This window comes from Desmodus rotundus, chromosome 5 (assembly GCF_022682495.2).
Source record: "Desmodus rotundus isolate HL8 chromosome 5, HLdesRot8A.1, whole genome shotgun sequence".
Taxonomy (NCBI): Eukaryota; Metazoa; Chordata; class Mammalia; order Chiroptera; family Phyllostomidae; genus Desmodus; species Desmodus rotundus.
Window position 1 is genome coordinate 11,878,136 of NC_071391.1, and position 19,165 is coordinate 11,897,300.

Here is a 19,165-nt window from a genome sequence, read left to right on the forward strand (position 1 = left end):
TTCCACCAGGTTGGGAAACCAAATGGTAAGTTTTGTGTTTCTTTTAGAAAGAGATAAAAAAGAGGAAATCAACAGGAAAATAATATCCAAAACATATAATGTTGAGATCTATCAAACAGTGTGTCTGTAAAATACAACAGATATAAAATTGTCATATAATTAAAAATACTGTTCAGTGGGTGTCACTGATCAAAACTGACTTAAATGTCACCAGAAATATTAAACAATTCCAACCTTTGTCTATCACAATAGACTGAGATGATAGATTAAGGTTTAGTGTTTTCATGGTTTTCAAAACAGATTCAATGATATACTTCAATCACACAGCTATTAACTCCTGTTCCCAAAACAAATTTAAATTCTGTCCATTAGGGTTCTGTCCTACTGTGGTTCTATAAAATGTAAACTTTTTTTTACTTGACTCTATCAGGAATATAAATTTGAAACAGAAATAAAGTTCTTCACAATTTCATTTTTGAGGTGACATTTTTGAAATTTGTGGTTCATGAAAACCCCTTGGGTTGGGAATGACCAAAACATAAAATTAAAATATATACTTAAAATTATAATTTTAATATCAAATTGAAAAAGTGGTTTAATTATTTATACTAATAATTGCCTATGCTAATAAGGTCTCAGGAAGATGAAACTTTTCTATAACTTTTTCTGGAAAGTAATTAGGTAACATATATTAGAAGACTTAATCCTGATGACAACCGAAGCTATCTTATATAATGAGAAATTTTAACAAGATATATTAATTACACTGGCAAAATTGTTTAAACTACATCCAAAGCTACATTGAAGCATTGTTTACAATATTAGCAATGGGAAATTTTAATTGTAAAAAGAGAGCAGTTGTAACACTGGTTCATCATATCTAGGGTAGAAAGCTATCATTCTATTTAAAATTATGTTTTGAAGATGGTTAATTTTTTTAAAGATACATAATAAGGCACTTGGAACATAGAAGTAGATACAAATGAAGATGTACATGTAGAGGTATGTATACATATGATAGATAGGTATGTTATCACTGTAACTTGGGTATAATCAAAAGGTTAATCTTATACCCAATTAAAAAAAAAGAGGGTAAGTAAAAAATTTCCCAGGTTCTCTGAAGTACTTGCTTGAGAAAGTGGTTGCATTATATATTCTGCATAAATTAGGTGTACTGTTCAGACCTGACCTTAAAGAAAAGGCATAAGGAATTAAAGATTTTGACCCTCTGCCCTCCTTCACAGAGGAATATTTCCATCATGTCATATACATACATGTAATGAAAATTGAGTGAAGAGATCCTGCACTGAAAACAAAACCTATTATTTTCTCCTTAGCTTGAGCTAATTTTATTTTTTGTCCTTTTTTATTGTTGTTCAAAATGTTGTCCCCATTTCTCCCCTATTAGTTTCCCCCACCCTATCCACCCCCACCTCCCACATTCAGTCCCCCCTGTTGTCTTTTGTCCATGGGTCCTTTATACACGTTCTTGAAGCAAATCACGTTCCTGAAGTCATGATTTTCTTATTACTTGGCCAAAAAAAAACCACACCAAAAACCTGAATTATTTACCCACTCATGAGTTAAAACAGAAAAATAAACTTGGAAGAATTTCTTCCTGTGTTCTGGGCTGAAAATAAGAAACCAGTTTAAGGTAAACCCAAAACCAATCTAAAAGACTTCATTGAATGACCAGAGATAGTCCTCATGCCCTGACTAACTCTCCATGACCAGTTCTCAGGCTCATACAATAATTCAACCCTCAGAATAAGGGTGACAGCAGTATGGTGGTTACCAGAGGCAAGGGGAGTGGGGAGGGGCAGTAGAGGGTAAAGGGGCCAAGTATATGGTGACGGAAGAAAACCTGACTCTGGGGGCTGGGCACGCAGGGCAGTATGCAGAGGATGTGTAGTAGAAATGTGCACTTGAAACCAGTATAACCTTTTAACCAGTGTCACCTCAATACACTGAAAATATGATAAAACTCACTCTGGTAACATAAAAACAACTCACTCTAGTTCCTCCATGGTCATTAATTTTAGATCCCATGACAAAAATTGGTGTGAAATAAAATGGAAAGAGATGAGAGAGAGAGAGACACCACCATTGTTCACTCTGTACCCTTTCATGCACATCAGCGCTTGGTGTTCCAGAGGAAACTGTTCTAATTTCACCATCAACTGTCTCTCAGTAGAAAAAAGAAAAAACATTTGAAATAGTAAGTGCACAAGAGTATGGTATGTTAAATCACTCTCTAATCAGAAGACAAACCAGATAGTTATATCTTTAAAATAATTGTTTACTGGGAAAATATACTCATTTTAATTTTCAAGTAACCAGAGCTTACTTAGCATTAGCTAACAAACCTGAGTTACAGACATTCCCTCCCTGGTGCTGAACATGTTAGGATGAGAAAGGTACAGAGTTAGAGACTTATACTGTAAGTTAAGCTCTTGGGGGATGGGTCCCTCAAGTAGAAAGTCAGTTATTAATTTCTATGGAGTAACAAAATATATATAAATTAAACTTAGACAACGTATGAGGTAACACAAATAATAATTAATCTCTATGGAATATCATCAGAAAAATTATTTTTAAAATCTCCATTTGGGAAAAAGCTGTTTAAACCAAACATGCTTCCTAGATTTTGTGGTACATTATAATATTACTTACACCTTGGTGTTTTATATGTGGGTCACAGCTTATAATGGCTATAGTAACATGACTATTTCTTATAAATTCTCCTTCTCGTATATTATAAAATGTCCTAAATTTCTATATGACACAATGACTAAAGGTACATCAGAAAATCTTAATACCATAAACACAATGTACCTACTGGTTAGAAACTATAAAATAGTTCACATTCACTGGGCACTTATGTGTTAGAACCTGTTGTACATACTATGCAACATTAACTCATTTAATCATCAGGATGACCAATCAAGAGAACAATTCTAGGTCTATGGTACAAAGGAGATAATGGAGGCACAAGCACTGAGCTGTAACTTGGATAAAGTCAAAAGGAATCGCAGGAAAAGGCCCCATGATGCTCTGTAATTTTTCCTACCCTTATGACTTCATGCGGAAAAGAACACACTCTCAGCCAATGCTGAGGATGTATTTGCCTAATGCATGTTTAATGCCAGAAGCCATCAAACGAGACCCTATCAGTGACCTGGTGTAGGTGTGCTCTTCTTCTGTCTAATGTCTATGTAGGCCACAGTGTTCTACTCGCCTATGTGTACCTCTGAGTGGACACATAAACTCCACAAGGTGTGTGTGGCCCTAAAGTACTGACAGATCTCAGAGGGGGTGGGGACGACAGGAAGGGATTACTGAAAGACATGTATGCATGTATGTACAGCCCGTGCACACAGACAGCAATGTGGTGAAGGCCCGGGGTGGGGAGAAGGAGGCTGGTTAGTGGGGGTCAAAGCAGGGGAGATGGGGGACATCTGTAGTAGTGTCAACAATAAGAAATAATAATAAAATGAAATTAAAAAGTAGTCTCAAGTAAATGATCTTTTATGCTCTCAACTACTATATTACAAAATATATCCCAAAAAGTGATGAGCCAGAGACAGCACCCAGGGCTGATTAGACATTCTGGTCCTCCATTCCCACTTCACCCTTCACAGCCAACCAAGCAGGAGACAAGCTCTCATCCACCCATCATTGCTGAGCTACCCCGACTAGGATAAACCTGTGGGCCAGAACAGCCTGGTAGGTAATTATGAATACTGTTGGTCTTCAGGTCATTTTTAATTTTTTAATTCCTAAGTTAAAGCTTCTTAAATGCATGGTATGGCTCATGAATTTTGGTGAAATTTCTATTCAAATATTTTGCCTCTTGTAAAAGTTGCATATGGCATTTCATACTCTAGTCGTTAAGTGTTCTTTGCATATTGCTGACACAAATCCTTCATCAAACATATAACTTATGTTTTGGCTCTTAAATTTTAGGCCCATGATCCATTTTGAGTTAATGTCCATGTTTGATGCAAGGCAAAGGTTGAATATCATCTTTTTTGCATGTGAAAATCCAATTACTCATCCCCATTAATTAATTGAAAGAACTGTTTTTCCCCAGTGAACGGCCTGACAGGTTTTCAAAATCAATCAATCATACACACGGCTGGGTATTTTTTCTGGACCCTCACTTCTATTGCACTGATATATATGTACCTACCTCATGCTGCTGGTACCCAGTGCAATATTTTATAATTTTCAGTTTTTAAGTATAGACAATTCCCTACCTGCAACAGTTTGACTTCCAACTTTTCTAGCCCTTTATTGTGTATATTTTAGCATCAGATTGTCAACTTAAAAAATCCTGTGAGATTGTTAGTGGAATTTAATTGAATCCATTGATCAACTCAGGGCATCTTTATATCTTAACAATATATAATAATTCAACCAACACATTTAAGATTGTTATGTATGATGATGAATTGATGATTCCTTCTTCATTACACTATAGCTCTTTACCCTTTGTAATATTTCTTGTTGTAAAGTCTTTGTTTTATTTTAATATATCCTCACAAGATATTTTCTATCCTTTTGTATTTAACTTATGTCTCCACAATTAAGGAGTTCTTTAGATATCACAGTATTTCGTTTTGCCTTTATGTCCAGTATAACATTCTCTATCTTTTAATTGTTGTCCAAATTATTTATACTTACAGCTATTATTACTGATGTGATTGAATTAAACATCTTACCTTAATACATTGTCTCTATTTGTTTTGCTTATTTTTGGTTCTTTCATACCATTTTTTGTCACCCTTTGAAGTGCGATATTTTTTAATCCTATTGACATTATTTTTTCTTCTTTATAAAATTATTATGGTTTTTAGGACTTACAGTAAACTTATTTAATAAATCATGGGTTTTATGTAGATCATGAAACAGTAGAGTCCTAGGTACTGTTCCATTCTTTATGCTATTGTTTTACTATCTTATACTTTTATAGAATGCTAATTTTTTACTATTGTTTTTATTTCTTCAGCACTTTGATTATATTATTCCACTCTCCCCTAGGGTATTTTTGCAAGGATATTTTTAGAACAATCAAAATAGGAAAAATACGTTTTGAATTTACATTTAACATGTAACAACCAGTGCTTTTTTTCTTTGTGAAACTCAAAGAATTTACCTCTCCTTGGATAAGATATTTTAATACTTCTGTTAGTACATGTGTGCTGACAATAAATTAACTTGGTTTTTGCAAATTTGAAAATAATTCCCTCATTTATTTTTGAAAGATATTTTATTATATATACCAATCTATGGTGAGAGTTCTGTTATTGTTTTTCCTCTTTAACACTTTTATTTCAGTTTTAGGCAAGAAATCTGTTCTAAAGTTTACCTTTCTTTCTTTAGATGAGGTGTTCAAAAGTGGAGGTGGTATAGTACCCACCCCACCACACATATATACAAGGGATGTTTGGCAATTAATTGTGGGTTATTTCTAATTGTCATAGCGAGAAGGGGGTGCTGCTGGCATCAAGTGTGTAGAGGCCATGGGCGTGCTTAGCATCCCACAATGCAACTGCGAGCACTCCACAAGTACACTATTCAGTGCGAAGACATTCAGTACTTACCGTTTCACTTTTTCCTTTCTGGGTTGTGTGTGCATTCTTTCTGTTTGGTATTATCTGGGATTCTTGGACTTATGGTTTGGTGTCTTTGTTAATTTTAGAAAATTCTTAACCATTATCTCCACACATATTTCCTCTGCCCTCACCTCATTCTATTTTACTTCTCAGTTTTGAAATATACTTAGTTGAATTATTTGATATTGTTATACAGCTTAAATACTTTCCCTTGTTTCTTCAGTTTTTTCTCTGTCATTTTGAGTATAATTTTCTATTAGTCTGTCTGTATTTTCACTAACGCTTTTTCCTTGAGTGTGTTGAGGCTACTGCTGTGCCAATAAGGACATGCTTTATCTCTGTTTTTTCCTTATTATTTCTAGCAAATTTATTTTTTTCAGAATTAGTTTCCATGACCCTGTTGAAATTTCCCATTTATTCACACATGTTGGCACCTTTTCCACTGATACCCATACAACTGATGTCATTTTAGATAGCGTATCTGATAACTCTGAAATCTAAGTCATTGCCCAAATCTGCATCTGTTAATATCCGTGTTTCCCTGTCACCAGTCATTTTCTCCCACTTATTTGTACTACATCAGCATTTTCTAAAAATGCATATTATTTGAAGATCAATAGAGATTCAAGAAATTGGCATTTTGCCTGAAAATGATTTGTATCTTTTGCTTAGCATTTAATGTGGTGTTTGAAGTTAGGCTTCAGCTTTTCAGATAATATGATCACCTGTGAGTTCCACAAACTTCAAATTCATCTATAGCCATCTTGTTTTATGGTGGGAATTGATTCACCAGAGACTCTCAATATTTAGCACATTCTAAGATTTAGGTCTTTTCTTTGCATATGGACCTCTCTCAAGATTCCACCTCTACCCATAACAATGGAATTCTGTTACTGCAAAGTCTACAGTTGTGTTAGTTAGTTACCCAGAGACCTCAGCTATCTGATGGGTTCCTGAAAAGTGTTAATCTTGCAGAATATCTAACTTTTTGTGTTGTAATGTGACACAAATCTCTTTCTAGTTAGTCATCTCCTACACTTTAGCCAAAAGTCTAATTACGTTGGTTTAAATGAGATTCAACTGTGTAAATGAAATATGTTTTTTAAGTTGTCATTTAATGAATAGTGCTAAAGACTTTTCAAACTTATCTGAATCTACCCTGACAAGTGTGGCTAATTTGAGTGTTGCCTTGCAAATCAAAAGATCATCTGTTCAATTCCCCATCAGGAAACATGCCTAGGTTTCAAGCCATGTCCCTGGTTGTGGGGTGTGAGATAGGCAACCAATGGATGTTTCTCTCCCACCTCAATGTTTCTCTACCTCTCTTTCTCCCTTCCTTCCCCTATAAATAAATGCATAAATACAATTCAAAATGTCTATGAATCTGAGAGAGTAAATTTCTCTAGGGACTGAGTAAGAAATACTTTCTAAAATAGATACATTACCAGATGTGTCCTTAACAAAAAATAAAAGGAATGTATTTATTAAATTGTTAAAATGAACATTGATAAAATGGGCTCATGAAAATTTGTAATAGATTGCACCTACTAGGGTGTCTACCACCAGTACATCCTCAAATATAGTAATGTGATAATAAGAGTACACAATAAATGCTAGTCATACTCTGTTATAATTCAAGCTATGTTGTAAGGGACAAATTTTACTTAAAATTATTTCTAAATGTTTCCACACCCAGATCATCCTACCACTGTCCCTTCCGATGGTAAAATATGAAATGTACCTCAACATAACAAAAGCCATATATGACGAGCCTATGGTCAACATATTCTCAGTGATGGAAACTCAAACCATTTGAAGACAAGGATCCATTCTAGCTACTTCTAGTCAATATAGGACTGGAAGTCCTAGCCACAGCGAGGACAATAAAAATAAAAATAAATACAAAGAACCTATGAACCCCAATGTTCAGAGCAGCACAATTTACATTAGCCAAGTGCTGGAAGCAACCCAAGTGCCCATCAGTAAATGAATGGATCAAAAAACTGTGGTACATTTATACAATGGAATTCTACACAGCAGAAAGAAAGAAGGAACTCCTACCCTTTGTGACAGCATGAGTGGAAGTGGAAAGCATTATGCTAAATGAAATAAGCCAGGCAATGAAAGACAAATACCATATGATCTCACGATGAACAGGAACCTAATTGACAAAATGAATGAGCAAACAAAGTATAGCCAAAGACACTGAAGTTGAGAACAGGCTGACAGTGATCAGAAGGGAGAGGGAAGGGGATAATGGGGAAAGAGTGTGAAAGGTTTACAGGAACAATTCTAAAGGACACATGGAGAATAACAAGGGGGGGTGGAAATGGGGGAGGGAGGCAGGGAGGGCTGCAGTGGTGGGGAGGGGTGTGGGTGGGGAAAGGCAGAAAACTGTACTTGAACAATAAAATTTTTTAAAATAAATAAATACAAATCATTCAAATACAATTCTGTAGAGTGAAAATATGACTCAAGGACAAAAGAAAGAATGTGAAATCTGATGATCTGTAAATTTCAAATTAATCATGGTGGACATAAGAGCTACAGTATACACTAAAAACAATAAATTTTCATTTTTAAAGTTAAATTTACTTGAACTTGTCCTCATTAAATGAGTTATTTTAGAGGTTAATTAAAATTCTAACAAATATATTGACTTCAAAAATTAATCCATTGAAGAAGCACACGAGTAAAAAAAAAAAAGTAACATGGGCACAGCAGCTTCAAGAGATGCCAAAGGTGATTTAAAGTCCAAAGTGACAGGATGCAATGATGTGAAATGTTACATCAGTGTTTACTGAAAAGGACAGTGCCTTTGTCTTTGAAATCTCAATTTACTACCTTTATTTTATCACCCACACATTTTAATACATTCATCAGGGCACTTAAACTATGTCCTTTCATTTTCTCAGAATAAAAATTAAGGATTATGTCTCCAACTTCACAAAAATGTAATCATCCTATACCAAGACAGAGAAAAAAACATAAAAACTTACATTTTAAACACAAATTGTTCATTGATTCCAATCAAGACCAATATAACAGTTTTACTAATTTTCCATAATTATTTCAATAAGTTAAAAATTAAATTAGTGGCAATATACAACAGAAGGTAGCTTATTTGTAAGTATATAAAACATTTTGCTTATCATTACAATGCAAATATTTTGGTGCTTATTTTAACTTATCATTCTAAGTTTAAAATCATAAACCACATCAAATTATTCCATGAAACAGTACAAGATTTTGTCCAGGTTCCATTTTACCCTCACAGACCCTACCAGAATCTCCACCCAATAAGTTCCTCAACCACTTGTAATTTTAACCAAATACAAACAGTACAGGACAAAAGAAGGAAATATAAGAAATTCAATTAAAATTAATTTTAAAAGATAAATATAATGTTACAGAATTTTAAAAATTAGATAATTGTTTCTATGAGGACACCTTTTAATAAATATTATTACTATTATTACCAAAACTGAATCCTTCCTAATATACACAATAATCTACATTTGTTATTTCTTTGTTTAGATTATCATTAATATTGACAGTTAATTTAAAACAACATTCCAGCAAAAAAAAAAAGCAATTAGCTCTCCATAGTTACAACAAATCTACTCAATTATTTTATGACAACTGCCTAGAGCATCCTGAAGAAAAGAATTGAAATATGCTCTTGGTCAAGCTGCCATACAAATTAATAACTTATTTATGCTGATTGGTAAGTCATTGAAAGTAAGTGTAAAGATCAATGAATCAAACAACACACCCATGACCTACTCCTTGGCTGCCCTCTCCACCCAAACACTGCAGCCCACTGGTTCATCCCTCCACCAACCTCCAATTGAAACACTCTCTAGGAAAACATTTTGGAGCTCACCACTCTTCTGAGAGCTTCTTTCACATCTTTGTTCCTTAGACTGTAGATCAGGGGGTTCACCATGGGAATTACTACAGTGTAGAACACTGTGGCCACCTTATCAGCATCCTCACTGTTGGGCTGGAAATAAGTGAAAAGGATTGTCCCGTGGAAGACAACAATGGCTGTGAGGTGGGAGGCACAGGTGGAAAAGGCTTTGCACCTTCCCTCTGCAGAGCGAATCCTCAGGATGGTCATGAGAATAAACAAGTAGGAGGTGAGGATGACCACAGTGGTGATGATCTCATTGAAGGAGGCCACAATGTACAGAAACAGTTCATTCACAGTGACATCGGAGCAAGCAAGAGATAAGAGAGGGGGCAGATCACAAAAGAAGTGGTTAATCACATTTGATCTGTAGGTTGGGATCTCAAGGACTAAACACAAGTGGATCAGAGAACACACAGTCCCACCGAGGTAGCAACAAGACACCAGCTCCACACAGAGATTCTGGGACATGGTGACCATGTACAGCAGTGGGCTACAGATGGCCACAAAGCGGTCATAGGCCATCACGGCCAGCAGGAAGACCTCAGATACCACACATGTGCAAAACAAGTAGAATTGCACAGCACACTCCAGGAAGGAGATGGTTTTGTCTTTTTTTAAGACATTAGCTAGCATCTTGGGCACAATGACCGTGGAGTAACAGAAATCCACCAAGGACAGGTGGCTGAGGAAAAAGTACATGGGAGTGTGAAGTCGAGAGCTGACCTGAATCAGTGCGAACATGCCCAGGTTACCCATAACCGTGACTCCGTAGATGAGAAGGAACACCAAGAACAGAAAGACCCTCAGCTCAGGGGCATCTGATAATCCGAGGAGAATGAACTCCGTCACAGTGGTACAGTTTTCTTTGCTCATGTTCACACTTTATTGAGTTTGGAGAAAAATAGTAAAAGTTATTCCCCATTACATGATCCCAAATTTGTCTTGACTGTCTCCTACAAAGACATGAAAATAAGTAGGATAGATAACTTTTTAGGCAAATACGACATTGCTCTTGTGATGTTTAGAAAATGTCCAAATACTGCAGCGTACAAATGCGTAGAGCTCACAGTTAATTCACAGGTCACCAAAAAGCACTCACATCCATAAGAGTCAATGTGATTCCTTAAATTAGTCCCACACAGTTTAGGGCCTGGGAGTGAATCACTAGAAAGACATTAAATATTATTTAATTAGCAATATCATTTTATGAAATTCAAATCCCATTGTTCCTGCTGACTTTTAGGTCACGACTGGAAAGATTGGAATCTCAGGAAATAATTTTTTTATCATTATACTGTTTCCCACTGAAATGATAAGAAGTATGTTTATTTAAGACTGCTAACCCACGAGGGTTCTTTTTGTTAATGTTTTAGATGGCAAAAGTCGCTTTTGTGCATTTTTTTCTATAAAGTCAGCATAGTTTATCAATTAGATATTTTATGTCAGCCACTACTTAGTGAATTGGTACTCTTGGATTTAAACGTCCTGCAACTTGACTCTGAAGCTTTCCAACGACCTATTTGACAAATGAATTTACTGCTTTAAATCTATTTGGAGAAGTAATCAAAGATGTGAATATGAGATTATTAACAGAAATGTTTGTGGCCACACTGCAGCATTACGATAGGGAAATGTAACAATAAAGTGTAAGCAGGAGGAAATGGTGAGACCATGGTATATGCATATTATGGAAAACTATACAGCTATGAAAATTATATTTTGTATAACTTTTGTGGCTTGAAACATGACCATGCTAAAATGGCAAGTTAAACATAGTAAGCCAGATGCCTAGATAACATATTTTTTATATATATATACACATAATATGAATTTATATTTAATCCTCACAACACACATAAAACATAAATATTTTATTCCAATCTTTTTTTTTAAACAAGCAATGTAGAGTTTGCTTGAATTCTCACAAGACATAAGTGGTATGGCATTGATAGGGAGAAAGGGCCGGATCGTTTAAATAGGAGACAGATCCATTCGAGGCCTCTGACATGTAGAAAATGCAAACAGAGTGTGAGGACACCTATTTATTATTTCCCTCCTGACCTTTGGACAATACACATGTGACTTTAGAGGCACCAACTAATAATTCCTGGAGGAAAGAAAATCTGAACTAAAACCCAACACAGCCAGGTATTGTTCTCATTCTTCAAATGATTTCAAAGAGGGAAAGAAAATGTACATTAAGAAATCCCAATTTAAAAACAATTATTCTAATGATATGATTTTCTCTCTTCAGTGGCCAGTAAAAGAGAGTTGCCTTTTTCTGAGTTCAAAATAGTATATAATTTTGAAAAATCTTCCCCCGTTTTCAAATCTAAAGATGAAGAGTCAGGCTGTGGTTATTTACAAAGCAGTGGTTCTTAACCAGGAGTGATTTGTATTCCTATGGACATTCGTCAGTGTCTTGAGACAAATTTGTCGTCACGATAGGGAGGTGCGTGGCTGACAGCCAGCAGGTGGAGACTAGGGATGCAGCTAAACACTCCGTGATGCAAACAGCAGCCTCCTCCCCACACACATACACATACCAGGAATGTGTACATGCAAACATCAAAATATTATCTGGCCCAAAATGTCAAAAATATCGAGGTTGAGAAAACTGCTGAGGTTGAGAGACAAGCACATGGTCAAAATAATTCCTCTCCTTTCCGCTTTAGACATGCTTCAAAAGTCTATGTCCCTCCATGAACAGTCCTGAGGGACCCCTACAGCTGCTCTGCCTCGGGTGACCATCAGTGAACCTCCATGCAGGCTTCCTTGATGGAGCTGGTGTGAAGGAGTGGGAAAGGGAAGGAGAGAGAAATCAAGCATTCCTCCCAACTTGCTTACACTCTTCCCTTTCACACTAAAAGCTGTTTACAAGATCTTTGGTTCCACAAATGAGATTGTTCCTATTCCTCACTGGATTGGTTCTCAATGCACAAAGAGAAAATATTTCCACAAAGGAGTGTTCAAAACCTGACTTTCTTAAGACACTGTCTAGTTAAGAGAAGACCAAATACATATTTAAGTATGTCTAATACCGCTGCCCTCCTTTGCAATTCTTTCTTCTTTTACACATGGCTATATTAAATTACCTCAAGGAGAAAATAAGAAGAAGAAGCTTCCAGATCCCAGAAAATATCGTGCATCTCTACTTCCCCCCGCCAAAAAAACAGTGTAGTCCAACCAACCAGCTGTGGGATGAACATTGCCTCCCCTGTTCCTGGAGATACTATGATAGAAGATGCCATAGGCTTTATGGTTTCATGTGTGTGTGTACATCCCTGGGGCCCCTGTTTCTTATGCTTCCCTAAACAATCATTGATCTCCGTGGGACACCAACAAGACAGCAGGAAAACACCATCCTCTTGGGACTCAAATAATTAATGACTTCTATGGGATGTAAACAGAGTAGGAAATCTTTTCCAACTTGGCACATATGATTGGAATGTAATACAGTTCCTTCAGAGTTCGTGATGAATTGCACAGCATTGTATACTTCGTGCAAGCATTTCTCTGAGAACCAGAGGTCACATTGATATTATGAAATCTGTGTACAGGTCTTCTAAACTTTGCTTGTCTTGTGTTCAAAAGCTCCTTCCTCAAGGACATATGCTCTAAAATCACACCAGAGTTCTGCCAAATATCAGAAATGGATGGGATATAATATTGTTAATACTTTTACAAGAGAAAGTTGTGTGTTTATTGAAAGCCTAATGCTCCAGGTATGTTATAAGGGGATGAAAATTAATGTTTTATAAGGCATTCCACATGATATCTACATTATCTTTTAATCTTTACAATCACATTAGGAGCTAGCTTATGTTGTCTTAAATTTGTAAATGAAAAATTAAAGTGAGCGGAATTGCTGGCTTTTCTTCAGAAGAGACAGAGTCGAGTTTAGTCTCTTTGGATCAAAATCTATGTCCTTTCCACTGTACAACACTAGGTCTTCAATAACTTAAAAATATCTTCAAAATGAACCTGTGGAGATACCCTTTATTTGCATGTAATGGGCAGATTCTACTAAAATAATATGCTCAACAAGAAAAGACTTTAGTGTCCATTAGCTTGCTGACTGTATCCTTGACATCTTTATTCCTCAGACTGTAGATCAGGGGATTCAACATGGAGATCACCACTGTGTAAAACACAGACGCCACTTTGACTGTGTGCCTGGAGTTTTGGGAATTGGGCACACAGTAGAGGAAGAGGATGGTGCCATGGAAGATGATGATGGCCGTCAGGTGTGAGGCACAGGTAGAGAAGGCTTTGCGGCGACCACTGGCTGAACGCATCTTCAGGACAGTGACAAGGATAAATACATAGGACGTGAGAATAATGAGTAGTGTGCTGACCTCATTAAAGGTGGCAAAAACGAAAAGCAGCAACTGGTTGACATGAGTATCAGAGCAAGAGAGGGAGAGCAATGAGGAGAACTCACAGAAGAAGTGGTTGATGGTGTTGAAACCCTGAAATGATAGTTGGATAGCAGAGCACGTGAGTATCAAGGAGCACACCACGCCCCATGCATATGACCCGGCCACAAGCATGGCGCAGAGTGTCTGGGACATGGCAACTGTGTAGAGCAGTGGGTTGCAAATGGCCACGAAGCGGTCATAGGCCATCACCGCCAATAAAAAGGATTCAGTTACCACAAAGGTACAAAAGAAAAAGAATTGTACTAGGCATCCCTGAAAAGAAATGGTTCTGTCTTCCACAACTAGGTTTATCAGGGCCTTGGGAGCAATGATGGAGGAATAGCAGAAATCCACAAATGAGAGGTGGCTGAGGAAGAAGTACATGGGGGTGTGCAGTTTGGGGTTAACTCTGATGATAACAATCAACCCAATGTTCCCTACAACAGTGACACTGTAGATGGCCAGAAAAATCAGGAAGAGAGGCACCTGCAGTTCTGGGTAATCTGAGAAGCCCAAGAGACTGAACGTGGTTCCAGTTTTATTTCTCTCTGACAGTGTCATGGTTTCCGTTTGTCAGAATCTGAATGAGTCCTGAGAAGAAAAATATTAAGGTGAGGGTATGAAAAGCTGGGTTAATATCCCTTACCAAACTGGTCGATGAAACAAAATATCTTTCAGAATTTCTCCATGGGTTTATTATGCAAGATACACTGAATGTATAATATTTTTTAACTTGGTAATCATTTTTAAATAGTAACAGAAGTTTAATACATGAAAGAGACTGACAGCTGCCAGAAAGGAGGTGGGGGGACAGAATGAAAGATGGTGAAGAGATTCACCAAAGGACACTTATGCACAACCCATGGGCACGGACAACAATACGGGGATGGGCTTGGGGAGGAGACAGGGTGAGGCTGGGTGGAGGTGGGGAAAGGGAGAAAAACCGGGAACAACTATAACAGCATAAACAATAACAGTAAAATTAAAAAATAAATACATTTTTCTTTAAAAAAAATACAATTACTGAATTAATTTTTTAAGTTCTCAGTGGTAATGTGTGATTCCTAAAAATAATATGAGATCAAGGGACTTATGGTATTTTTAAATCAAATCCACCCATAATACTTCCATCTCTCCTTGAACATTATAATTTCATAAAAGATAGGCCTAACATAATACAATGACAGGTTTTCTCAGCCCTACATTAGGGGATGAACATGAGAAGTTGCTCAAATTAATTTTCCTCACACATTCACACTGTGACATTTAGAATGAACACCCCTAACACTTTCAATCTGTGCCTGCGTTGTCAGTTCCATGTAACACTTGAATCTTTTTCTTTATGATCCAGTAAACCTGATATTAAATCTTAATTTGTTTTTTCAGAGAGTATTCTCCTCCATTCAGGAAGGCCTAATTGTCAGTACTTCCCCACTGCTTGAGAAAGAATAAAATTGGGAGAGATGATAATCCAGACCACTTCCTTATTCTGGAGGTGACAAAACAGACTCTAGTGGGACCTTGGCTTTCCCAATGACGTGCAAATAAGGACCAGTCTATAGGTCTGTGCCTAACGCCCTCATTCCCAAGCTGCCTGCAATGTGTCCATTTGTTCAAGGTCTAAATACTAAGGTACTTCCTTTATTAATAGCCACACCCTTATGACAAACTGGAGACTCTCAGAGTACGAGCAATAGCCCAAGGACAGTGCACACACGGCAGAGCTATACTGTAAGGCACCACCAGTGTGAACTGAGAATGGGATTTAGGGAGACTCTTCCCTCCCAGGAATAACTGACTAACTGTAATGAAGGAGATTCTGCCTTACAAACTTCTCTTTCCCATGTGCTTCCCTCTCTCTCTCCCCCTCCCTTCAAAGCCTGTAAAATACTCATTCCGTCCCTGTGTCCCTGCAAAGAGGGAGGATGAGAAACTTGAGATAGGATTGCACGGGGAAGACATTTCCTGAGAAAATAGTGATTCCAAAGAATTATACAAGGAGGGGCAACAGGTTTACAGTTGTTTGTATGGAAATATAACAATTATAAATTTAATAATTAATAAATCATAATACAAAACTAAACTTTATGTTTCACGTACTCACAACCCTAAGCCTACTTGTGCCTGACCCTGTATTTCTCCAGTTGCTGCCTCACACCTCTGAGACCCTCCGACACCAGGAAACCCTTCCTCAGTTATTTCTGGGAAGGTTATCTCTGGCCCCACAACCCGAGAAATAGCTTCAAATGGCCCATCAATAAAGATGTCAGATCATGTGTGAGACTGTGGCATTAATGCTATCTGCTCCTATTCTCACAAATTTGAGTATGAAAGACAACCTCAAAAAACAATCCATCACAAAGCCAGACATTCTAATTAATTATCACACTCTTTCTTAATACAATGTTGAATTTCTCTAAGGCATTTAAGAATTAATGTTATAATTAATGTAATGGTTCTTGTGTCTCAAACGCTATTATTAAATTGCTGGTAAAAATTTCTATATATTTGAGTCCAGGAAATATTATAAGAGCTAAAATCTTCTTATACTTTTCCCCCATTTTGTTACAAAGTTTTGCTCTCCGGGCCCAATCAAATCTGGTCCCTTTTAATTTTTTTCACTAGAGAGTCTATTTATTCTCTGCTTATTTCATTTTATTTACATACTTGTATATCTACCTTGACGACTCCTCTAAGAATTTATAGAAGCAAGACAGGGCACATTCCCAAAAGTCTCTAAGATCTTGCTTCACCCACCCCAGGCACCTGCTGTCCATGAGGCTGTTACTGGGGAGCTCAGCAGAGCCAGCCCCTCTAATGCCAAGCTGTGCAGGACAATGGCAGTCCTCTTCCTGGCACATTCAGAAACATGACTTTGCAGTGACTAAGTATTTCTCGGGGACTACATAGATCTAAAGGGTGAGGTTGCCCCCTCCACATTGTTTTCCAGATATCATACAGTGAAGTTAATATCAATCTGTCTTTAGGGTCTTAAAACAAACCTGCTGGTGGCAAAGGTAGGACCTCTCCTGATTAGGAGTGATGCATATGTTCTTATATCTGTAATCACGACTTTGGGATATGGGCCCTAGAGACTCCCTATTGCCTCATGCTCTTGAGGCCATGAAATAAACAATTAAAATTAATCACCTTCCTCTGACGTGTATTGGAAACCTGGAGCAGCATGAGGGGCATTTCATATGGAAATTTATCTCTTCAAGTCACTTACCCTAGCCACTGCTCATTCCATAGCTCCCTACAATTATCAAAATTACATAATTGTAAAAGTCCCTCATGATCAAGTAACTATTCTATGTAGTTACCCTTTTCCTCCACACCACCCACTCTGACCACGTGGGAGAAGTGGGAGATCCATCATTAGGTCATCTTGACTCATTGAGAGTTAAAGCAGAAACTCTTAGAAAGTTAAATACTCAATTAGGATGATGATCTAGCTCCTTTCAAATCTCTTCTATTATTCTTTCCCTCTTCCGTATTCTCCAGGCAGACCTCCTTGATGCTTCTAAAAAAAAAAAAATTTTAAAGCACACATTCCTTATGGCCTCTTTACTTCTGTTTCCTTTACTTTGGAATGCGTTCCCTGAAGTTTTCCTTCAAATGCATCTTTGTGGTGAACCCTTCAATGACCATGCTGTTATAGTTCGTTATGGGTTACCCTGGGCTACCCAACTTAGTGTTTAAATTACTTATTGTGGTACAAATAATTTTAATGCTTATTTATTACATTTATGATATATTGCCTGTTTCTGTCTGCTAGAATAAAAGTCCCAGGAAAATTGAAATTTTTTAATTGTTTTATTCACTCAAGTATTTCAAGCTCCTAGGTCAGCGATTATCACAAAGTGCCATGAATCTTTACTGAATGAAAACTGTGACCTTCCATGGAACTGCGAATGGAGGCACACAAACCACAACTATGAGGGATTTGAGTGCAGAGAAGAGATAGTTCATAAAGAATGATAAGGGTGCTTTAGAAGGGATTCATAAAAGTGGGCTGTCAAGATAAAAACAAAATAAAATAAAACAAATGTCCACTGTGCTGAATTTCCTATCTTTTGTTAGGTTTATTACCATAGAAATCTTCAATTTCAAAATCAAATTCAGCATGGTGAGATTGCCTACAAATGGGAAAGAGTATCTCACATATTCTCCTTTAGAACATCTTAAAAGTAGCTTTACCAACATTTCATCATGTCCTTTCATTCAGCAAATATTTTTGCCTACCCATTGCATGCAAAGCTATGCTATTGATATACGAATAGTACACACATGAATCACTTTAAAACTCTTCTCTCCAAAGCCATACAACCCCTCTGTGGTAACAAGCAATGCCATTGAACACAGACTGGATGAGGGATGTGTAGTCACTGATCAGAATGAACACAGTGACTATTTGTGAACTTTGCTTTCTGGTGCAGGAAACAGGGAAAGGAGGATGAGCACATCATAAGGATACTCTCACTCATTCATTCTTTTATTCATTCATTAAACAAATATTTATTACAGGCTTATCCTGAACCAGGTACTATCTTAGATATTGGCGGGGGGGAAGAGAAAGAATGTGACTTTACCAACAAATTCATATTTACTGGAGAATATAAAAACAAATAAATATGTAATAATTTTATGGTAATAACTGCTAAAAATATATAATTGAAGGAGCCATTCTAAATAGGGAGGTTAAACAAAACCAATGAGGTGCTATATGGTCATAAACCATTGTAAAGTTATGCAAATAACTGGAGGAAAATTGTTGAGTTTGGGGAAAAGGGAACAGCAAATACAGTTGGCTGTCAAATAGACCGCTTTTGATGCATTTCAATAATTCTGCAGTTTGTGGTGATGTTCTGAACTTCCTACATTCCTTAATCAGAAATACAATATGGATATTTCCAGGTGACATTCTTTATGGCAGAAAGAAAAGGAAGGAAGCCTATGGGTGTCCTTTAAAGATGTATTTATGCAATTATGTGGGTAATCCTTAGAATGATAACAAAATATGGGATAATATTAGTAGAGTACTGTTGCAGTATACATTCATTAAGAAATTACTGTTGAATAATTTCGGACCTGCAGAAATAATCTGGAATGATACAACCAAAACCTTTATCAATGTAATGTTAACCCTTTAAGTCTTTTGAAGAATTTCAAGGAAACAAAGTATTTCAGCCAACGCCATAAGCCTCAAA

The 19,165-nt window shown here is 36.8% G+C and overlaps 2 protein-coding genes across 3 annotated transcripts; both read right to left on the bottom strand.

Moving 5' to 3' along the window:
• Nucleotides 1-8,693: 8,693 nt before the first annotated feature.
• On the bottom strand, nucleotides 8,694-12,707 carry LOC112302701 (olfactory receptor 5L1). 2 transcript variants are annotated; one of them, XM_053924768.1, is made up of 2 exons: nucleotides 12,630-12,707; nucleotides 8,694-10,698 (listed from the first exon to the last, which is right to left on the bottom strand). In XM_053924768.1, exon 2 carries the CDS (start codon nucleotides 10,405-10,407, stop codon nucleotides 9,481-9,483), a length of 927 nt encoding a protein of 308 aa, XP_053780743.1. In that variant the 5' UTR covers nucleotides 10,408-10,698; nucleotides 12,630-12,707; the 3' UTR covers nucleotides 8,694-9,480. The 2 variants fall into 2 exon arrangements, with proteins under 2 accessions (XP_053780743.1, XP_053780744.1); XM_053924769.1 differs by having other exon boundaries at nucleotides 8,694-10,414; nucleotides 12,630-12,694.
• Nucleotides 12,708-13,531: 824 nt separating this feature from the next.
• LOC128780986 (olfactory receptor 5D18-like) lies at nucleotides 13,532-16,977 on the bottom strand. The gene is made up of 2 exons (XM_053924929.1): nucleotides 16,958-16,977; nucleotides 13,532-14,546 (listed from the first exon to the last, which is right to left on the bottom strand). Exon 2 carries the CDS (start codon nucleotides 14,514-14,516, stop codon nucleotides 13,575-13,577), a length of 942 nt encoding a protein of 313 aa, XP_053780904.1. The 5' UTR covers nucleotides 14,517-14,546; nucleotides 16,958-16,977; the 3' UTR covers nucleotides 13,532-13,574.
• Nucleotides 16,978-19,165: the final 2,188 nt, after the last annotated feature.